The sequence below is a fragment of the Pleurodeles waltl genome, chromosome 10, assembly GCF_031143425.1.
Source record: "Pleurodeles waltl isolate 20211129_DDA chromosome 10, aPleWal1.hap1.20221129, whole genome shotgun sequence".
Taxonomy (NCBI): Eukaryota; Metazoa; Chordata; class Amphibia; order Caudata; family Salamandridae; genus Pleurodeles; species Pleurodeles waltl.
In genome coordinates, this window is record NC_090449.1 from 454,044,757 (window position 1) to 454,066,664 (window position 21,908).

Genomic DNA, 21,908 nt, shown 5'->3' on the forward strand with positions numbered 1-21,908 from the left:
GTGTACCACTGCATACCATCTGTAGAGCAGCAACATGGTCGAGCCAACATACATTTACAAAGCATTACTGCCTCGAGGAAACTAACAACGTCGATACAGCAGTTGGACAGGCAGTGCTGAGGCATCTATTTCATTAAGGTGAGCCTCTTCCACATCCCACCACCACACTCAAGGTATGTTCAATACTGGTTCTTACTCTAGTTCATATCTAATTTTATCTCACAGTGTCTCTTATTCTAATGATCTGCTCCAGATTATTTGCTTGTTATATTGTGTTAACATGTCCTACACCTCAAAATAATGACAAAACAGATTGTGTCAAAACTTTCTGCCACGCAGCTTTTCTATTGCTCTTCTATTGAGATATCTATGCTTATACATATATATATATATATATATAATAATATATAAGTGGATGTATAAAGCTGAACTAATGTGACTCACATCACTTATAAAATTACGATAAAATTACAGTCAATGTAATTAAATAATTAAGAAGACATTACTGCTCGTTATTCTGATTCAAGCATGTGAATCTATGAAAGATCCAATGCTGGAGAAGAAAATTAGTTACTTGCCTGTAACTGCAGTTCTCCAGTATTGGTATCTTTCATAGATTCACATGCGACCCACCCTCCTCCCCTCAGAGGCTCCCCTATTATACAGATATTAATCTTCACACTCCTACTAGAAAGTCTGAGGGAATTCAGCCTCTGTTGGGAGTGTTTGGGAGGGGCTGAATCCTGGTTGGTTGATACTCAAGTTTGGGTCTTTTTCACAAAACAAAGTGGATAGACTGTAAAATACCCTATGAGGCCTACTAGGGCCTACTGGTTTTACTTTTACTGACTTACTGCTTTATGTATTTAAGTTTACCGTGAGGCTCCCACCTCGACGACGGGGATGATTCAAGCATGTGAATCTATGAAAGATACCAATACTGGAGAACTGCAGTTACAGGTAAGTAACTAATTTTCTTCTGTGGATGAAGATTTCTGCGTTAAGGTCACTATGGCGAGAGTCTTTTCGTTCGTTCCCACTCTCTCTGTTAGTTTACGGTGGTCGTCCCGCAATAATGAGAGGTCCGTTGTTAGGTTATCTATTTTTTGTTTGTGTGCTTCGCGGGATTCCCTGATGGCTTGGAGGACCGTGTCCAGGGTTGTCTCTTGTTGTATGGAACCATCCTGGGAGTTTGAATTTGTGGATTGACTAAGCAATTTGGTGATTGTGGCCACATCTTGGTTCTGCTCCTCTCGCTTTTTGGGTTTACCCATTATTACACCAGTTATTTGATCGGGTGGGGAAATAGTTTGCCCAATGAGTTGGGAGGTTCTCAGTCTTGAAATTTCCGCCTGGAGAATCTTCTTGTGGACCCCAGGGTTCACTGCCTTTCACCAACGTTGCGGGGTTTAGGTACTGCGAAGGGGGACCAAGTTTCTTCTTTCCTACTGTTTTCTTTGGCCGTTTGCCAGGTGTCCCGCAGCCCAAAGTGGGTGGGGGAGGGGCCAGGGTCCAGAGTGCTCTTATATCATTTTATAGCATTGTCCTGCGCTGGTTAGATGGTGTGTGGTGAGCTTGTTCCTCCTTCCTCCTTGCGGGAGCTAACAATTTTCAGGCTGATTCTCACCTGAGGGGTGTACCTGGGCGCAGTGAGCCCCGACCAGGAGCTCAAGTGTGGTCCATTCGCACCTCTCCCAGTGTTTGTTTTGTTGCGGGGTGCCCCCCACAGCCCTCCAGGGACCTCAGAGCCACGGGCCGGGGAATCAGCCGCGACCCCAGGCTGCGTTCGGCGGGTAGTTCGCTTGCGCCTCCACTCACCGGCCTCCTCTGGGGTAAGCAGGAGGTCCGTCGTTGCTGGGAGTCACTCCGGAGGGCAGGGGCAAGATATTTGCGGCCGCGGGGAGCCCGATCCTCCAGCTCCTTTGTACCGCTTCAACCGAGTAGGCACTCGGGTGCGGACGCCATATTACTTCTCAGCGGCCGCGAAGAGAGTACGCCGGTTTCTCCCGGATCGGTGGAATTTTTTTTATCGGCGTCGGCTCCTTTTAGTCCTGCAGTTTTTCAGAGTCGGTGCTGTCGATCGCCGTTATCGCTGGGCTCTATTTACTGTTATTACACAGGCCGGGCCCCGTTCTCGGCGTGCAGGTTCATCGGCTGCAGGCCACGCCCCCTAAGTAAGTACATCTTGTAGGAGGCTGGCCTGGCTTGTAGTGGGTACCGGAGGTACTTACACCTTGTGCCAGGTCCAGTTATCCCTTATTAGTGTAGAAGAGGTGTTTCTAGCAGCTTAGGCCGATAGAAGGTAGCTATCGCAAAGCAGCTTAGGCTGAACTAGGAGACATGTAAAGCTCCTACTATACCACTGGTGTCATATGCACAATATCATAAGAAAACACAATACACAGATATACTAAAAATAAAGGCACTTTATTTTTATGACAATGTGCCAAAAGTGTCACAGTGAGTACCCTCAATATGAGGATAGAATATATACACAAGATATATGTACACAAACCAAAATTATGCAAGTAATAGCAAAAGGAAGTAATGCAAGCAATGTAAAGTTACAGTAGATTGCAATAGGTGCACATAGGTATAGGGGCAACACAAACCATATACTCCAAAAGTGGAATGCGAACCACGAATGGACCCCAAACCTATGTGAGCTTGTAGAGGGTCGCTGGGACTGTAAGAAAACAGTGAGGGTTAGAAAAATAGCCCACCCCAAGACCATGAAAGGTAGGTGTAAAGTGCACCTACTACCCCCAAAGAGCACAGAAGTTGTGATAGGGGGATTCTGCAAGGAAAACATACACCAGCAATGCAACAGCAGTGGATTTCCGGACCTGAGTACCTGTAAGACAAGGAGACCAAGTCCAAGAGTCGCGACAGTGTCGAGAGTGGGCAGGAGCCCAGGAAATGCCAGCTGAGGGTGCAAGGAAGCTGCCACCTGTTGGAAGAAGCTTGGTGGTCTGCAAAAACGAAGAGGACTAGGAACTTCCCCTTTGGAGGATGGATGTCCCACGTCGTGAAGAAGCTTGCAGAGGTGTTCCCACGCAGAAAGACCGCAAACAAGCCTTGCTAGCTGCAAGGGTCGCGGTTAGGGTTTTGGATGCTGCTGTGGCCCAGGATGGTCCAGGATGTCGCCACTTAGATGAGGAGACAGAGGGGGCGCCCAGCAAGTCAGGGAGCCCTCACAGAAGCAGGCAGCACCCACAGAAGTACCTGACAGGCACTTAGAAGAAAAGTGAACCGGAGTCCACCCGAAGTCACAAAAGGGAGTCCCATGACGCCGGAGGACAACTCAGAAGGTTGTGCACTGCAGGTTAGAGTGTCGGGGACCCAGGCTTGGCTGTGCACAAAGGAAATCCTGGAAGAGTGCACAGGAGCCGGCGCAGCTGCAAATCACGCGGTACCCAGCAATGCAGTCTAGCTTGGGGAGGCAAGGACTTACCTCCACCAAACTTGGACTGAAGAGTCACTGGACTGTGGGAGTCACTTGGACAGAGTTGCTGAGTTCCAGGGACCACGCTCGTCGTGGAAACAGTCGAGAAAGCCGGCAGGATGAAGAGATACAAGGTTGCTAGTAGTCGTCTTGCTACTTTGTTGCGGTTTTGCAGGCGTCCTGAGCAGTCAGCGGTCGATCCTTTGGCAGAAGGTGAAGAGGGAGATGCAGAGGAACTCTGGTGAGCTCTTGCATTCGTTATCTAAAGAATCCCCCAAAGCAGAGACCCTAAATAGCCAGAAAAGGAGGTTTGGCTACCTAGGAAGGAGGATTGGCTACCAAGAGAGGTAAGAGCCTATCAGAAGGAGCCTCTGACATCACCTGCTGGCACTGGCCACTCAGAGCAGTCCAGTGTGCCACAAACACCTCTGTTTCCAAGATGGCAGAGGTCTGTGACACACTGGAGGAGCTCTGGGCACCTCCCCGGGGAGGTGCAGGTCAGGGGAGTGGTCACTCCCCTTTCCTTTGTCCAGTTTCGCGCCAGAGCAGGGCCAGGGGGTCCCTGAACCGGTGTAGACTGGCTTATGCAGAGACGGGCACCATCTATGCCCATCAAAGCATTTCCAGAGGCTGGGGGAGGCTACTCCTCCCCAGCCTTCACACCTATTTCGAAAGGGAGAGGGTGTTACACCTGCTCTCAGAGGAAATCCTTTGTTCTGCCTTCCTGGGCCAGGGCTGCCTGGACCCCAGGAGGACAGAAACCTGTCTGAGGGGTTGGCAGCAGCTGCAGTGGAGACCCCGGAAAGGCAGTTTGGCTGTACACGGGTTCTGTGCTAGAGACCCGGGGGATCATGGAATTGTCCCCCCAATGCCAGAATGGCATTGGTGTGACAATTCCATGATCTTAGACATGTTACATGGCCATTTTCGGAGTTACAATTGTGACGCTGTACATACGTAGTGACCTATGTACAGGGCACGCGTGTAATGGTGTCCCCGCACTCACAAAGTCCGGGGGAATTTGCCCTGAACGATGTGGGGGCACCTTGGCTAGTGCCAGGGTGCCCACACACTAAGTAACTTTGCACCTAACCTTCACCAGGTGAAGGTTAGACATATAGGTTACTTAAGTGCAGTGGTAAACGTGGACGTTATTTCATTCAGGCTACACTGGCAGGCCTGTGTAAGAATTGTCAGATCTCCCTATGGGTGGCAAAAGAAATGCTGCAGCCCTTAGGGATCGCCTGGAACCCCAATACCCTGGGTACCTCAGTACCATATACTAGGGAATTATAAGGGTGTACCAGTATGCCAATATGAATTGGTGAAATTGGTCACTAGCCTGTTAGTGACAAATTTGGAAAGCAGAGAGAGCATAACCACTGAGGTTCTGGTTAGCAGAGCCTCAGTGAGACAGTTAGTCATCACACAGGGAACACATATAGGGTACATACTTATGAGCACTGGGGCCCTGCCTGGCAGGGTCCCAGTGACACATAGGGGGTTATTCTAACTTTGGAGGAGTGTTAATCCGTCCCAAAAGTGACGGTAAAGTGACGGATATACCACCAGCCGTATTACGAGTTCCATAGGATATAATGGACTCGTAATACGGCTGGTGGTAAATCCGTCACTTTTCCGTCACTTTTGGGACGGATTAACACCTCCTCCAAAGTTAGAATAACCCCCATAGACTAAAACAACATATATACAGTGAAATATGGGGGTAACATGCCAGGCAAGATGGTACTTTCCTACACAACTTATCATTTTTTAACACCACTTTTATGGCTCATAAAGTCCTTGGATCTGAATTTAACAGTGTGAGCGAACAGAGCACTGGCTGTCATGCTCTTGAGTGTATTCTTGTCAATTTGTTCTTATACATTCCCAGTGCTACACAAAATACGTTGTGTTCCTTCTGACTCTATGAAATTGTGGAACAAGTTTTGGTGGTCCCTGCCTGAAGCAGGGGCTGTTTTCAGAAACACAAATTTGGCAGATGGAATGCAGTATCCATCAGAAACAACAGCAGAGGTACAGATCGTTTTCTTGTACGTACATGTATCTTATTTAACAACTAAACAAAATATACCCAGGACTACTGCAATGGCATCCTAATGGCAACTTGTGAGGATATAAATGACAACAAGATTAACAGTTTTCAGAAGAAATAGGCACAGGCGTGCCACAGATGCATTGTGAAAGAATCAGTTGTTCCCTTTCCCATATAATTATTTTTTTCCTGGAAATGGCTTCCTAGATCTGCCTTGGTGAGTGGTGACTGCTGTAATGCCATTATTTATCCTTTATGTTAATAAAGATAAGTATGGACTAGTGCTTGGGTGATCAGGCATCCGAATTTGCCTCATACAGTCCTGGGGTTTTCACCACCTGTCCTGACAGATTTTGACAAATTTGACACGACTTGTTTTTCAGAGAGGGACGACTGAAAAGGGTGGGAGGCAGGTGTTTATTTGTTTCCAAGGCAGGATTAGTTAGTGACTGTTATCAGAAAGCAATTTAATTAACAAGTAGGATACTCGTTTTAAAAACTACATTTTATTTATTTCCTAGTGCCTTTTATGTTGATGAGCGCTGTCATTCTGTGCTCATCAGTTGATGTAAAGATTTAGACCTCTTTCTGTTTTTTTTTCAAAATATCCTGGGTTTTTTATTTTAAAACTCTGGTCCCCCTAACTAGTGTTGAGATTGATTGATTAAAATACCTGTATAATTCCTCCTAAGTAGTAGGTGGCGGAGCTAACCGCCCCGGTGTGAGGAGCAACCGTCATTAGTTCTTGACCAACCCGGGACTGCAACAGATTTTCTGATGTGTGGGGGCTAACCTTACAGGCAGAGCTTCCCTCTGTGCCCCTGCCAGAATCCAAAGAGTGGGAATTGACTTCTTGAGGGGCGGTTTAGCTGATAGGGACACGTCACACCAAGATGATCCAGGCTGCACTGGTTATCTAGGATGGGGGCTTCTATTGAAACATTGCTTCAGCTGTAGGGCCTTGTGCGGCCCAAGCGAGGATCCTAAATTGGCCCTGCAGCCTACATTTGAACACACAGGGTGGAGTTGATACACTGGGGCTATGTTGAGTAGGCACCCGCTCCTGGGGGACATGTGACCTGGATGGGCATGTCCTGTGCACATAGATGCCAACATTTTGAAATAAGAAAGAGGGAGATTTTGAAAAACAAATCATGTACTGTATTTTACCTGTAGAGTTTAATTGAAGACTTCTAAAATATAGCCGTTTTTGGCTTAAAAAAATCATGAGTCTCTTGCCTGAGTCAGGTCTTTGGCATATATATGTACATCTGAGTGTAAGGGCAGCAGAGCCGTGCAAGGGCCCAGTACAATTTGAGTGGCAAGATGAGAAGAGACAGGGAGTGCCTCAGAGGCCTGTATAGTCCTGTCCACTTGGAAATACCTGCCTTATGGTTGCTGGGATGTAACTCCTTCCATAATGTAGTACAGCTAGAAGGTGTGCACTTCTCCTTAGTGAGACCCTAGAGCAGAGACAGCCCCTGCTGTTGGATGCATATTATGCGTATCCGGCTATTGCTAAGTCCATGCATGTTATGGACTTTTCCAGATAGCACCCTACTGTAGCCAGAGGAGTCCTGATATTTTGGCTGTAAATGGAATACAGCCGCCATGATGATTGATGAACATTCGTAGGTGAGCCAGTGGCAATTGCCTAAACAACTGAGTCAGAGGGAGACAAGATTGGAATTATCTTCTGGGGACTTGATGGACATCAAACAGTCTACTCCATTGTGTTAGGCTCCCCCGTAGAGTTTCCCGTCTGCAATTGGCTGCTATAATTAGCGGTGGATCATTGCTGTAATGAGGATTGACAGCAAGGCTGTATTCCTAAATATGTGGAGAAGAGGAGAGCACAGAGATGAAGCGCCTGTGGGTACTCCTGCCAAAGAGCGCACCTCTACACATCAATCAGTGACTCCTGAGTGCTGCTAGAGACCAAAAACCTGAGGTCAAACTAGATTCTATTCTGCTAGCCATTGGCTCCACCAGGGACTTCCTAGAAAGTACGATAGATCCTTTGGTAGTAGACCTCAACCTGCTGAGGGATGGCTATATGAAAATGCTAGGGAGTGCAGAAGATGGAGACGGCCATTTTGGAACCAAGTACGGACAATCCTTACAAACAGCGGCAGCAGTGTAATGCTGGAAAGGAGCAGGTGGTTGCTGCAGCATTGTGAAACCCTAGGAGAGATCCGGTGGGCTCTTGGGGTGGGAATATTAGGGTGTGGAGAGTTCTGCGGCATCCAATGTCAGTGGCTACATCCCCAAAACAACTTTAAAAAGTAGACGGTCACTCGCTTTGTCTGTCTGTGCTCTTCACACTTTTGCTCATGGCCCAAACAGGCCAGTGTCCTTTATATGTTTCATATATTCCAGTGAGCAGCCTGTGCCTGGTGTTCTAACACGCTTCTTCCCGTCCGGGCACTTACTAACGGTGTCTGTCTGTGGCATCATTGGAGGTGCAGTTATGAAATGCTTTCTAACAATTTGAACAGTATGCTTCGGCATACCTGCCTTAGTGGGGGAAAGTTCGGGAACTACGACATTGGTTATCATGCAATGCTTATAATTTGCTGTTTATTCCGTACTCGAAATGACAGGTTTGCAGCGAAAAGGAAGCTGTTTGGGATGGGAAGGGGAGGCGTTCCACTGCCCCAGCAAAATGTATTGATCAGTGTCTGCAATGACTCAATGTATAGACCAGATTAACTACTGACATGGAAAGTGTGAGGCCTCATTTCCCCTGATAAATGGTACATTGTGTGCAGGCCCGTATTAAGTGAGGGGGTGTCCAGATCGCATTCCCCTAGGAAGTTCTTCCTGGATAGGATGGTTTCACATCTGACTGCTGTACTCCACTATACTTATGTAATTGGGGGCGATTTCAGGGATGCACAGAACGTCCAGGGCCTTTAGCAACTGAATATCACAGCAGGAAGTTGTGGATACCTGGCTGGAGTAATCCTAATATTCTGATAAGTATGAGCTGTATGTCAGATTCCGATTTAATAAGTCTCTGTGATGTCCTCAGCTCCATAAATGGTTCACATAAAGTGAGTATCTGGCCAAAACATAATCAGACCACAACCCAGTAATTCTGCCATTTATTTCGGCCTTCCCTAGAACAACCATACTGAGTTGCAAACAACACAGATTTACTAGACCCCTCAGCCTTAGAACCACAGTTGAGAAAATGCTGCAAAATTATTTCACTGAAAATGCAGACTCAGCATGGACACCAATCGGAGAATGGGAGACTTTCAAGACAGTGGTTAGGAGCCAGTGTATAACCAATGAATTTGGGGTGAAAGTGCAACTAGATGTAGAAATCGCTAAGTAGGAACACCTACCGAATACACTTGAGAGGGACTCGTTGCAAAAGCCAGATGATAGAGAGAGACAGAGAAGAGAGAAATTGCTCAAGTTAGTGGAACGGCTGAAATGGTACAACTATAAATGTTCTCTCTCTCGAAATTGCATACTGTAAGGACAAAGCAGAGAGGCTACTGGAATAGCTGGTCAACCAAGAAAAATAAATATTTGCAGTGAGAAAGATCTGTTGGTTCTCCCAGACTGAAATGAATGCAACATTAAGGGCCTACCACGATAGGCTACATGCACTCAGGTGTGACATAGACGGCAAGTGCTGAAAGATTATGCAGGAAGATTGTGCTACCATAAAAGAGCTGGCTAGGGGTAGGGTGCCTGGGTCAGAAGGCTTATGTTTAGAATTTTATACAGGCTATATTAATGTGCTTTCCCCTAAGCAGACTGAGGTATTTAACTATGCTAGAACACTAGGCTATCTGGCACCCACGATCAGGGAAGTGTTTGTAGTATTCCTCCTCTCAAGAAGGACAGGGATGGAACATATGTGCCCTCTTACAGGCCCTTCTTATTGCACAGTGTCAATTACAAAACACTGAACAAGATGTCACCAAACAGAATTCTTCCCAAAATAGGCAGTCTGATCCAGCCCAACAAAAATAGGTTCCTAAAAGCGCAGCATGATACCCAATGTCAAGAGGCTTATACAGGTATACTGGACTACCCCCGCAATGATTGTCTCAAGGCTCTGGGAACCATATTATATACATAGATATGAAAAAGACCTTCAACTCTAGCCAAAGGTAAATTTTGTATGCTGTCATGACCAATATGGGACTGGACCATGGATTCTTGGACTGGACCAAGCTATTATATGCTAGCAAAATAGCTCAGATTAAAAATGTAGGAAAAAGCCAAATTGCGACTTGCAATTTGCGAGTCCGTGCGACTCGCAAATTGCAACTCGCAATTTGGTATGCAGAAAGGTGTCTCAGACACCTTCTGCAACTCGCAATGGGGTCGCAAAGACCCACCTCATTAATATTAATGAGGTGGGTCGCATTTTGCGACCCCATTGCGAGTATGGGCACTCACGGGGATGGTGGCCTGCTGGAGTCAGCAGACCACCATGTCCGTGACTGCTTTTTAATAAAGCATTTTTTTTTTCTATCTGCAGCCCGTTTTCCTTAAAGGAAAACGAGCTGCACTTAGAAAAAAAACCGAAACCTTTTGTTTCGGTATTTTTCAGAGCAGGCAGTGGTCCATAGGACCACTGCCTGCTCTGAAAAATTATTTTGTGTCCATTCACAAAGGGGAAGGGGTCCCATGGGGACCCCTTCCCGTTTGCGACTGGGTTACCATCCACTTCAAGTGGATGGTAACTGCGATTCCATTTGCGACCGCTTTCGTGGTCGCAAATGAAATTGAATCGCACTGCGAGTCGCAAATAGGATGGGAACACCCCTTCCTATTTGCGAGTCGGAAATGCATTTTGCGAGTCGGATCCGACTCGCAAAATGCATTTCTGCATAGCAAAGAGGCTTTTGTGCCTCGCAAACGGCGTTTTTCGCTGTTTGCGAGGCGCAAACCCTTTGCTACATCTGGCCCTTAATCTTGCTTGAAGCCGTGTATACTTAGTAGTGGCACACACAGGGTTGCCCCCCCCAACACCTTTTGTTTGCTATAGCAGTGGAGCTATTGGCCCTAATCATCTGTCGGGTTTGTTGATTCCAAGATCTTCAAATTAATTAATTACATCTACATGTCTTGCGGTATGCAGATGATATGTTATTATACCTGCTTGGGGAAGGAAACATGTGGAAGTTGAGATTTAGGCCCTGGATAACTTCAGAAAACTGTCAGGGCTGAAAATAAAAGTCCTGCAGATATTATTTCCATGCAACTGCAGGAGATGAAAGACCCCCGGAAGGAGGGATGATATACAATGGAATCCAACCATCATAAAATACCTCGGGGTCAGCATATTTATAACTGGAAACTTGCTGGAAGGGAATACTGTAGTACCTTAGCCTCTTTAAGGCAAGTCATTAAATAATGACCTACATTACCTTTTTCTGTCCAGGAAAGAGTTGCTTTTTCAAAGATGGTCTTTCCTCCTAGGCTTTCGTGTCTTTTATCCTCCGTCCCCTACAAATTCCCAGGGATGTCTTCCATGAAATGGATTGGATGCTAGAAGACCTAATATGGGGACAAATAGGTGTAGGATTGTATTGACCAAACTGCAAATGCCAGTGCAAACTGCAAATGCCTTGGCTGCCCTGGATCTAGAGCTCTACTGTATGACTCCACAACTGCAGTGGGCAGCTAGGAGACAAGCAGCTTGTTGGGATGGCACAGGCAATGGCAATCTGAAATCTCCTCTGTGGGCTACACTTATGCACTTGCTGCCTAACCCATTTGGAAAAACAAGTGCATCTTAGTGAGGACCCTTCATTACGTCTGGGCTACAGCTCTCCAGAGAACATATATGTGAATCCCTTAGGCACCATTTGAGGGTAATTGGAGCTGACTACTAGACCGGGCTGAGAAAGGCCTCATGATATTGGGTAACATATGCAGGAGGAAGCTGTGTGGACTTCAAGGCGCTCCATGCGTCTATAAAATCCCAAGAATACATTTTCTAATGTAAGGAGCACTCTTTGCAAAAATATGTACATGGTGGAATACAGACACAGAGCAACCACCTGTATATGCTTGTCTGATGGACATTTGTACCTTAGACCATAAGAATGTGTTGTCAATCCTCTTATAAAGATCACTCAGAGCACAGTCAAGGACTGACCTGACTGTGCTGAATGGTCATAGGATTTGCTCACATCTTTGGCTATTGGTGAATGAATTAATAAGTTGAAACGTTCCACTAAAGTATCCAGGAATTGCTGTTTTACGTTAATTCAATATTGCTAATTACAAAGGGTCTATGTTATTCCCAGGAGAATCAATCATATGCTTCCTGATGCATATGTGGGGGTCCTAAGTGTGGCGAGGAAGGAGACAATTCTTTTCATATGGTCTGGTGCTGACCCCTGCTCGATGCTTTTTGGGATACCGTGGTAAAGGTTATTAACCACTCTGCAGATCAGGATATTACGAAGACCTTGGTGGTGTGTTTGCTGGGCCTATTCCTGAAACCCAAAGCTACTAACGGGTCTAGTAGGTTTATAGATCTAGGGCTCATACTGGTTAACCACCAGATGAGTGTGAGTTGGGAATGCTGTGAGGATCCTGACATATGGAAATGGGAGAAAGAAATCTGAACATGGGCTAAATGTAAAGATACTGCACTAAAACGTGAAGTTGGAAGGGCTTTGCGCCCACACAATAGCAATGCTGGGATGCTATCATCGTGGTAATGATGTCCCTGGACAGGGCCGATCAGGTAATGTCTCCTCAAAACTATGATGAATGAGGTCTCCCGAGGTTATAAAACTTCCCCAAGTCTAACAATTCCGAGACTGTGGCATTGATGCCCCTCGCTCCCCTACAGCAACAGAGTATAATATAATGAAACTGTTTTGCTTGTAGATGCCAGCTGCGTAGACAAATAGACGTGGGGATGATCAATTACATCTAACTTTCTATTTCAGCAGTTATGTTAAATTATGTATTGTATTTGAGTTATATGATTCCTGCCACCACATAAGTTTCATTGTTAATGCGTACACTGTGTACATACAGGATTTAGTAACAGTTCTTGCATTCGTATGCTGTCAATGTATGTCTCAGATTGCTGCAGAGTATGTTGCATAAAAGTTGTTTTAACGAAAAAATGTCCTAATGTGAAGTACATCACCTTCAGTGTGATGCCAGTTCTGGTCTCACAATTTTTTTTTTCCCAACAGCTTGATCATTAGTAAGAAGGAACGAATGCTCTTAAAAGGATCTGGTTTTCATCTCGACTTGATGCTAATTGTGGCCATGGGAGGTATCTGTGCATTGTTCGGTTTGCCATGGCTGGCAGCAGCAACGGTACGCTCAGTGACTCATGCCAATGCCTTAACCGTGATGAGCAAAGCTGTGGCTCCAGGTGATAAGCCGAAAATACAGGAGGTCAAGGAGCAACGTGTCACAGGACTGCTAGTGGCTCTGCTCGTGGGTATGCCATCATGAATTTGAAAGTTCTAGCTCTTCACGTGAGTCTAGTGCCTGCAGCTTATAGATACAGGCATCTTTAGCCTCAGAGACATACACAGACTATTTATTTGGGCACAACAATGAATGCACAGTCCCTTGTTTCTTTGGAGGTGTATGATTTTTCTCGTAGTGCATGGTTTGATGGCTGTTTTTGCTGTAGATGTGGATTATTTGGCGATTATTAAATTTGATTTTTAGTTTGGATTGTTTAGTGGTTGCTGGATTTGTTCCTGGTGTGTGTTGTGTAGCGGTTGGATCTCTGTTCTTAGAATGGATTGTTTTATAAACTGTAAGTTTGGTTTTGGTGTAAGTTAAATGGTTATTACTGTGTATGTTTTATTGTTTGGGGACCAGTAGGTTTCTTTGTGATATGAACCAGCTGAATATCCGGAAGTGTGTGGTGCTCATTTTATTTGTTCCTTATTTTTGTCCTTTTTCTTTGGTCTTCACAAATGTTCTTTGGATGTGTTACTAAGAGGTGAGTGGCTGCTCTTTGTACCAGATGTTTGGTGCTTTGTATGTTGTTTCTTTGTGTGTGTTGGTAGCTTCCCTTGCTTTTGGTGTGTGGTATTTGCCATTTAGGATACTTGCTGTTGATATAGTTTAGTGTTGGGTACATATGTGTATTATGTGTCGGTTGCTGATCTGTTGCATTGTTTATAGACTTATTTATTGTGAATTTTGTTCTCCGTTTGTGTATGTTGGTGATAAGTATACTTGCTAACGGTGTAGACTGGCAGCATTAATGTCTGTTTTGTATTGGTTGTTTGGTTGTGGTATGTTTGGATATGGGTTGTTCATGGTCAATATATTTGTTTGTTTTTAATTTTGGCAGTTTGCAATATCTACAAGCCCACTCAGAGCCACTTTGTGTGACTTTCATAGCCTTGTAGATATGACCCCCTTTCACGCATTACTCTGCATGAAAGAGGCGTTCCATGGGTGTTACTGTGGGTGTTCCCATGCAACACCCATGGAATATGACGCATTCCCAGATTTACAAGGTTTCGTAAACCTGGGAATGCGTCAGTTTCCTACGCCACCCCAGTGGTGCATAAGGGTAGCACCAGCGGCGGCTGCTGCAAATCTCAAGGGGAGAGGCAGGTGGGGGAGGGAGGGGGACAGGGCTTGGGAATAATAAAAAAATAATAACTTACCTTTTGCCTTTGCTATGGCCTCCTGCCGTGTTTCACCTCTTCCTTCTCTCGATTTCGTGTCCCAGCATTCACTGGGACACCAGCACAGGCTCCCCAGCATCTTGGCGCTGCTTCCATGCTAAACCTAGCATGAAAGCAACATCAGGATTGGTCTGACCGGCTTGGACTGCCGCTTAGACACTACCCTGGGGTCTATGCAGTTTCTCCAGCCCGGCTGTTCAACACAGCCAGGCTGGAGAAACTAAGTGCACATGTGTGTTTGGCTGGCCTGTGATGGCTGGCTGAGCCAGTAGCGGAAAGATAAAATGATAATGAAATATCATTTTATCTTTCAGCTCCTTGCTTAATCGTGGGTGCGGCGCTCTTTCACCATTGCAAAGGAGCCACCCCTGGGTAGTGCAGCATGGAGAAATAACATTATTTCTCCCCGTTTTTTCCTCTTTCTAAGTGTGCTGCATTGTACAGCACATATAGAAGGAGGGTCTCTTGTGATCGTTTTTGTGCAGGAAGGTGTCCTTTCCTGCACAAAAACAATCATCCCCACCACGCAGGCATCCTTGAATCATGGTGCAAGGGTGCCTGCGCTGACGCATGGCAGCAATTTATGCACCAGCGCAGAGGTCAAGGACAGGATTGTGCCGTGTCTTGTAGAGACAGCACATTCCTGCCCTTTAGTTTTGACACAGGGCAGCACAGCAAAAAGCCGTGCGACGCTGCCCTGCTCAAAGATTTGTAAATTTGGCCCATAGTACTTAATTTGAGCCGGTGGAAGGCGGTGAGGGCTACCGGCACTTATTTTTGGCAACCTGCACATTTTTTTCCCGCAGGAGAGGAAAGAATAAACAGAGTGGAAAGATGGAGGAAGAGAAAGACGGACTACCTTCACAACGGGAGGAATCTGGAACCTGGAAGAACGAGATAAAGGGGCAGCGGTATTTGGCAGTAAATTAAAGTAGTCTGGAGGAAATTCACAAGTACGCAGCCTTGGTATTGGCTGTGCTGATGTTTGTTGCACCGACTGTGGGCTTCTGAGCAGAGCCTCAGCACTAGAGCTTTTTGTTTTTTGCTCTTGTGGGTCCCCTTTACAATGTATAGGTAGTGCATAGGGGTGTACAGCATATGTTGAGATGCTGTTTGAAAATTCTTCCACATCAAACTGGGTATTCTCCGGCAAAATAGACAATTAATAAACCATAACCCTCACAGAGGGGTTCTTTTCTAACGTCATTTTTACCTCTTTCACCTCCCTCTCTTAAATTATTATGGCATGTGCTAGTCCACGGGAGGCCTTCACCGGTTCTGCTATTTCTTTTGTTTTGGCTCCTTAAAGTTTTCTTAGCACCAGTTCCAGTACCGTCGTAATGGAATTTTCATAACGCTTGTATTGACATACCTGTGTGTTTATTTGAAGAATAGGCAATTAAAAGAAAAAGAAGGCTCTGTACTAAACCTGTGCTCAATATGGCCAAGAAATATTTCTGAAAAAAAAACCTCACAAAGACTGTGTGTGCCGTCTGCCTAGTGGTCACGATGTTGAGTGTATTGAATTGCATTGTATCATTTACATATTGTTTCTTCGGACAGAGAAGGAGAGATATGAGGGTAATTTACTTTAAAATGGATGATGAAAAAGTTCAAAATGTCTTCCAACACTTTTCCTTGTGAAAGACCAAGATACCAATCCCCATCAGCAAAAAATATACTGTGTTTTCCGAGCATAAAAATCCATGTAGCCCGAGGTCAACCTTTTGTGCATATGGTTCGCCCCGAAGTACTCTTTGGACTGTAGGGACCCTTCACTTGCTCTTTCCAAAGACATACAGACACTGCTTCATCCCTTCATAACATTGTCATGGGCAGCCAAGTAGGCGTGCTTATTGAAACCAGGCCCTTCTATTCAAGTCCTGACATTGCTTTCTTCAGTGGAGATGTCAAAAACTCTTTTATCCCTAGTTCCACTGTTAAAGATATTGATAATTACTTTTTCAATATCACACCATTCGACAAGCCTCTCTGGTTGCGAGCTCCCCATGAGAGTATCCCGAAAATACCTTCTATGATCGCTAGAGGGCTAAAACAATACAATAAGTCTGCTATGCCTCCCCCGGTGACAATCAGAATGAGGATGGGTAGGACAATGGCCTATCCTCATAGACACAGATTTGTAAAACATATTTTTGAATGATGCCCCAATCCACTCACTATAGGGTTTTTCCACGCCCTAAGCACACTGTTTTCTATATAGACATAATGGGTTCAGTTTTCTCTGAATTAAGCCTCGAGTGCAGGCTGGGACCGAGAAATAGAGTACCTCTTTTGTTTCAGACGTGAGCATGAGAAGCTGCCCATGACTCCACACCTCCAAAAATCTGAAAAGAAGGTAGGGCCTCTGCTTCTGTGAACCTTCTCACACAGGACAAGAAGTATAGTGTACCAGATTGCTCCTGCTTGTCTGCAAACTGTGGTGATGCCATTGACGTTTGTGGCTCCAGCGAGCATCATGCATTCATTTGATCTCATTTGTGTCCTTTCTGTTCCTCCAGACAAAAGAGAGTAGTAGGTTGGAAGGCATAGGAAGCAAGATCTCTGGACGGTGTCTCTCACAGTTTAAACTTGCAGTGCGATTGTCACCTTGACCAGGGACAACAGGTATCAGTTAAAGAACGTGGGCAAGCTCTTCTCTTTACTATCAGATGCTAAACAGGATGAGCCAGGGAAAGTCCTAGTGGCAGGCAGGCTTGCTTAAATGCTCACCAGGAAGGCATCCTTGAATGTTGCAGAATCTGACTTCCATCATATATGCCAAGACTAGGTGGTCTGTCATGAGGTGTGGCTGATTTGCACTGGATTCAGATCCACCATGCATGCAAATGTGATCTACAAGCGATTCGGAGGGGGCACGTCTGTCCAACAAAGCAGACATTGCCAAAATAAAGTCAGTGGGTGCACACGTCTCCTTTTTGTGGCCTTAGGAATATGTTCACTCAGCCTCAGGGAGTTTTCTTGCTGCCATCCATCCACTTCAGTCCCTTAACATGCTATTCACAGCATTACCACCTGCATGAATTGCAGGAAAGAACCCTCTTTTTGGCATGGTTACCCCCAATGTTTGCCTGCTGTCAGTATGTTTTTGACTGTGTTCACTGGGATCCTGCTAACCTGGACCGCAGTGACTGTGCTCTCTCCCTCTAAATTTGGTTGTTCCTGAGTTTGTACACCCCACAATTGGCATACTGGTGCCTCCATGTATGTCCCTAGTATATGATACCTAGGTACCTAGCGAATTTGGGCACCAGGAATTCCCTATGGGCTGCAGCATGTATTATGCCTCCCTTGGGAGCCCATGCAAAATGTGCCATTGCAGCCTGCGTGAAAAGGTGCATGCACCCTTTCACTACAGGTCACTGCAATAGGTACTGTAAGTCACCCCTGTGGCAGGCCCTCGTAGCCCAGAGGGAAGGGTGCAAGTACCTGTGTGTGAGGGCACTCTTGCATGAGCAGAGGTGCCCCCACAAACTCCAGCTCCATTTTCCTGGACTTAATGAGTGCGGGGAAGACATTTTACCCATGTACTGGACATAGATCACTACCTATCTCCAGCTACAAAATGGTAACTCCGAACCTTGGCATGTTTGGTATCAAACATGTCGGAATCATACCCCAATACTGGTTGTAGTATTGGTTGCATGATTCCATGCACTCTCAGGGCTCCTCAGAGAACCCCCAGCTTTGCTCCTACCAGTTTGCAGAGTTTTCCCGGGCAGCCCACGCTGCTGACTTCCTACAGACAGGTTTCTGCCCTCCTGCTACTTGAACAGCTCAAGCCCAAGAAGGCAGAACAAAGGATTTCCCTTGGGAGAGAGAATAAACATCCGCTCCCTTTGGAAATAGGTGTTACATGGCTTGGGTGGGGTAGCCTCCCCAAGCCACTGGTATGCTTTGAAGGGCACATTTGGTGCCTTCCCTCATAAACCAGTTTGCACCAATCCAGGGACCATCGGTCCCTGCTCTGGTGCCAAACTGGACAATGGAAAGGGGAGTTACCACTCCCCTGTCCATCACCACCCCAGGCACGTGCCCAGAGCTCATCCAGGTGGCCATTTGATTCTGCCATCTTGAATCCAAGGTGGGCAGAGGCTTTTGGGAGCATCTGAGTGGCCAGGTCAGGCAGGTGGCATCACAGCCCCCTCCTGATAGGTGGTCACTCTGCTAGATGACCAGTCCCCCTTTTAGGGCTATATAGGGTCTCTCTCTTGGGTGATTTCTCAGATTCGACATGTAAGATTCCAGCAGGACTCCTCTGCAACATTTACTTCAACTTCTGACCCCTGGAGCTACCACTGGACTTCACAGGAACCTACAGTCTGCAGCTCCAGTGACGACTTCGCTCTGCAACATTGTTTCTTTCAGGAACTGAAACATTTCCCGGGCTGTGCATTCCCTGAGGACGGCAAGTCTTCTGTCTCCACCAAGAAGCAAGAAGAAATCTCCCTTGGAGTGAAGAAGTCACTCCCTTGCATCTGCAGACACCAACTACATCGACGACCAGCTGCGTGGATCCTCTCTCCTGCAACTCTGCATGGATCCTGCAACACAGGTGGTGGTCTGTAGTGGTCCCCTCTACCAGCTAACCAACTTGGGAGGTGGTGAGTTTTTGCCTCTCCTTGCAGGACAGTACCCCTGTGCATCGCAACTCTTGCAGCTACCAAGGTTTGTTGGCTCCTCTTTCAAGGGATCTTCAGGCTCCATGTAGCCCGACCTCCAGCACTCTTCTCTGCAAAGCACAGTCTCCTGTCTGCTGCTCCAGTGGTGTGGGACTCCTCTTCCAGTGTGCTGAGTGGGCCTCACTGTTACTCCTGTGCCTGCTGCCTTTGAGTTGCATGTGGGGGCTGCATCCTCGACTTCTGGCTCTCCTCACAGCTGAGGTTTGCCTGGGACTCCCTTCCTTGGGTTGAGTCCCCTCGGACCTTCCTGGTCCCCAGCAGCTCTGCAACTCTTCTTCTGCAACTCTTGCCATTCCAAAGCTTGTTGGTGGTTTTTCCACACCACTGACGGACTGCAACTCTTCTTCTGACTTGTGACATCAACTGCATCACTTCTGGAACTCTTCTCCTTCTCCTGTGCTGCATAGTCGACTCCTGGTCTTCACCTTTGACCTGGTCCTGCATCTCCAGAAGGGTGGGTAGTGGCTCCTGCCCCAACAGGACACTACAACTGGAACTGGACTTGGTTCCCTTCATTTGCAGGTTCTCTTCTGTCAGGATCCTTCTTCTGTTTCTTCCAGTCTTGCTTGGGTCTTGCACAGTCCTTTTACAAAGCTTACCTGTGGGGTTGGGAAAAACCAGGTGCTTACCTCTTTTCTCCTGGTCGCTGGGGAGCACTCTAGTACTTACCTATCTGATAGAGACTTCTAGCTGCAGATTCCTTACCTTAGAATTCCCTGGCATCATCTTCGAATCCGGAATTTTTCTGCTGAGCAGTACCCTGCGCGTGCCGTCAGGTGGCGTCATTCAGATCTGCATGCGTCGTCCGGCTCCGCATGGCGTCATCAGCATCGTTGGAGCCGCCTGACTAGACTCCACCTCAGCGCGTGTACGTCAGTTCTTTTCCTTCCGCGCCGGTTAAGCGCAGATCCGGATAAGAGCTACCCTTTTCTTCGACGGACGTCGAGATTTTTTCAATACTTGATTGTTTGAAGCATGTCTTCTAGAGAGACTGGGTTCAAACCGTGTGGTGCATGTCATTGCACCATGTTGGTAACGGATCCACACCGAGTGTGTCTCTGGTGTTTAGAAAATGATCACGACTCCACTTCGTGTTCCCAGTGTCGGGCCATAGCTCCGAAGGCCTTGAGGGAGAGATCCCTCAAACTTCTTGCAGCCCAACAGCCGTCTTCAGTTGGCGCAACTCCGAGGAGGTCACAGTCCTGCAGTAGGAGGAGGTTGCAGCACCGCTCCCGGAGCCCCAAGTCCTCTTCCTCATATTCAAGGTCATCCGATCACTCATGTAAGAGGCACAAGAAGAAGAAGTAGCCCAAGCGGACTTCGACTTTGTCACGCCTATCAGCCGACAAGGGATCTAGGGAACGTTGACATTCCAAGAACTGTTCCGCGGAGCCGTTGCCAGGGTCAACTACGCATCTTCCCCCTTTTCCGCGACCCCCGCTCAAATAAAGGAATTTTACAAGCTCATGCCCTTTGTTTTTGAATGGCCTGCACCCTTGGGTGGGTCTTAGGGCCACGCAGGTTAAGCAGGGGCCCCATCGGGTTCGACGGCTTCAGCCTCGGTGCCGTTGGGGAACCTAGGATCCGATACCCAGCCGGACCGGCACCAGTCCCTCCTCCGGCACCGGGTCCGACGTTGACGCTTCCTCCACTACCGGCACTTACCGGTGGTAGCCCCATCCTCATTCCGGATGATCCGGAGCCGTAGCGACGTCGTACAATGCCGGCTCTGACTTCGACGGCGCCAGTTCGGCCCAGATCATTGCCTGAGCCTTATTCTGAACAGCCAGGCACAGGAGAGGAGTTGGAGGGTTCTGAGGACCCTTTAGAGTATGACCTGGAACAAGAACAGGACTGGTACAAGGATCTAGGGGAGGCCAGTGGACTGGACACATCTCCAGATACTGGTATGCTCTCTCCTTCTAATGTGGCTATGGAGGATGGAGCTTGTTATGCTATGGTGGTGCATAGGGCAGCTGAGGTCTTGGACCTAGACTTGCTCATGGTGCCAGTCAGTACGAATCTCCTGACAGAGGTGCTTCAGCCGGGGGTGACTACATCAGAGCCGATGTTGCCCTTCAATGAGGCCCTAACGGATGTCCTTCTGAGAACATGGTCTAAACCCAGCACAGGGGCTCCTGTGAATTGGACAGTCGGCCGCCGCCATAGACCTGCTCCGAGAGACCCTAGTTTCCTTACCCAACACCCCACCCTGGAGAGCTTTGTGGTCCAAGCCTCTACTTCCCATGGTGTCTTCCCTTCCGCTCCCCCGGATAGGGAATCCAAGAGGCTGGATCAACTTGGAAAGAAAATGTTTTCTTCCTCCAGCCTGGCATTGAGGTCAGTAAACACCTCTTGCCTATTGGGCCGTTTTTCCCATACTTTATGGCATACGGTGGCACAGGTGCTGCCCCAGGTCCCGGAGGGCATACGGGACACTCTCATCCAGGCTGTCAAGGATGGGAGAGATGCAGCCAAGTTTACTATCAGGTGTGGATTGGATATGACCGATTCGCTGGGTAGAGCGATTGCATCAACAGTGGCCCTATGTTGTCATGCCTAGCTACGTTCAACTGGCTATTCAGGGGATGTCCAGTCAAGTTTGATGGACATGCTCTTTGATGGCTCTCGCCTTTTTGCTGAGAAGGCAGAGTCTGCGCTTGAGAGGTTTAAGGATTCTCGAGCTACAGCCAGATTCTTGGGCCTCTCAGCGCCAGCTCGACAGCAGTCTGTCTTCCGGCCCTTTCGAGACTTCGGAAGGGGCGCGGTACCACTTAGCCACAGTCCTCAGGCTTCACACCATCCGGGGAGAGGACGTGGTACCATCAGACCCAGAGGGTCTGGCCAGCAGTCGGCCTCCACACAGCCCCCTTCCACTGCGGCCAAGCCCTCCTAGTGTGGTTCTGCAGGACCATGTCCGTCCAGTTGGAGGGAGGATTCAATTTCATCTCCCTCACTGGCATTCCATCACAACAGACAAATGGGTCTTGAAAATCATACGGAAGGGCTATTCCCTCCCCTTCCGGTCTTTTCCTCCCTCT

At 47.3% G+C, this 21,908-nt stretch overlaps 1 protein-coding gene across 6 annotated transcripts in view; it reads left to right on the forward strand.

Moving 5' to 3' along the window:
• SLC4A2 (solute carrier family 4 member 2) overlaps positions 1–21,908 on the forward strand; it is a 2,186,615-nt gene that overhangs the window by 2,034,040 nt on the left and 130,667 nt on the right. For all 6 annotated transcript variants that reach the window (XM_069210734.1, XM_069210733.1, XM_069210737.1 and 3 more), the window contains one exon: positions 12,695–12,948. In XM_069210734.1, the coding sequence (XP_069066835.1) occupies positions 12,695–12,948 (254 nt within the window). The remainder of the gene's footprint in view (positions 1–12,694; positions 12,949–21,908) is intronic.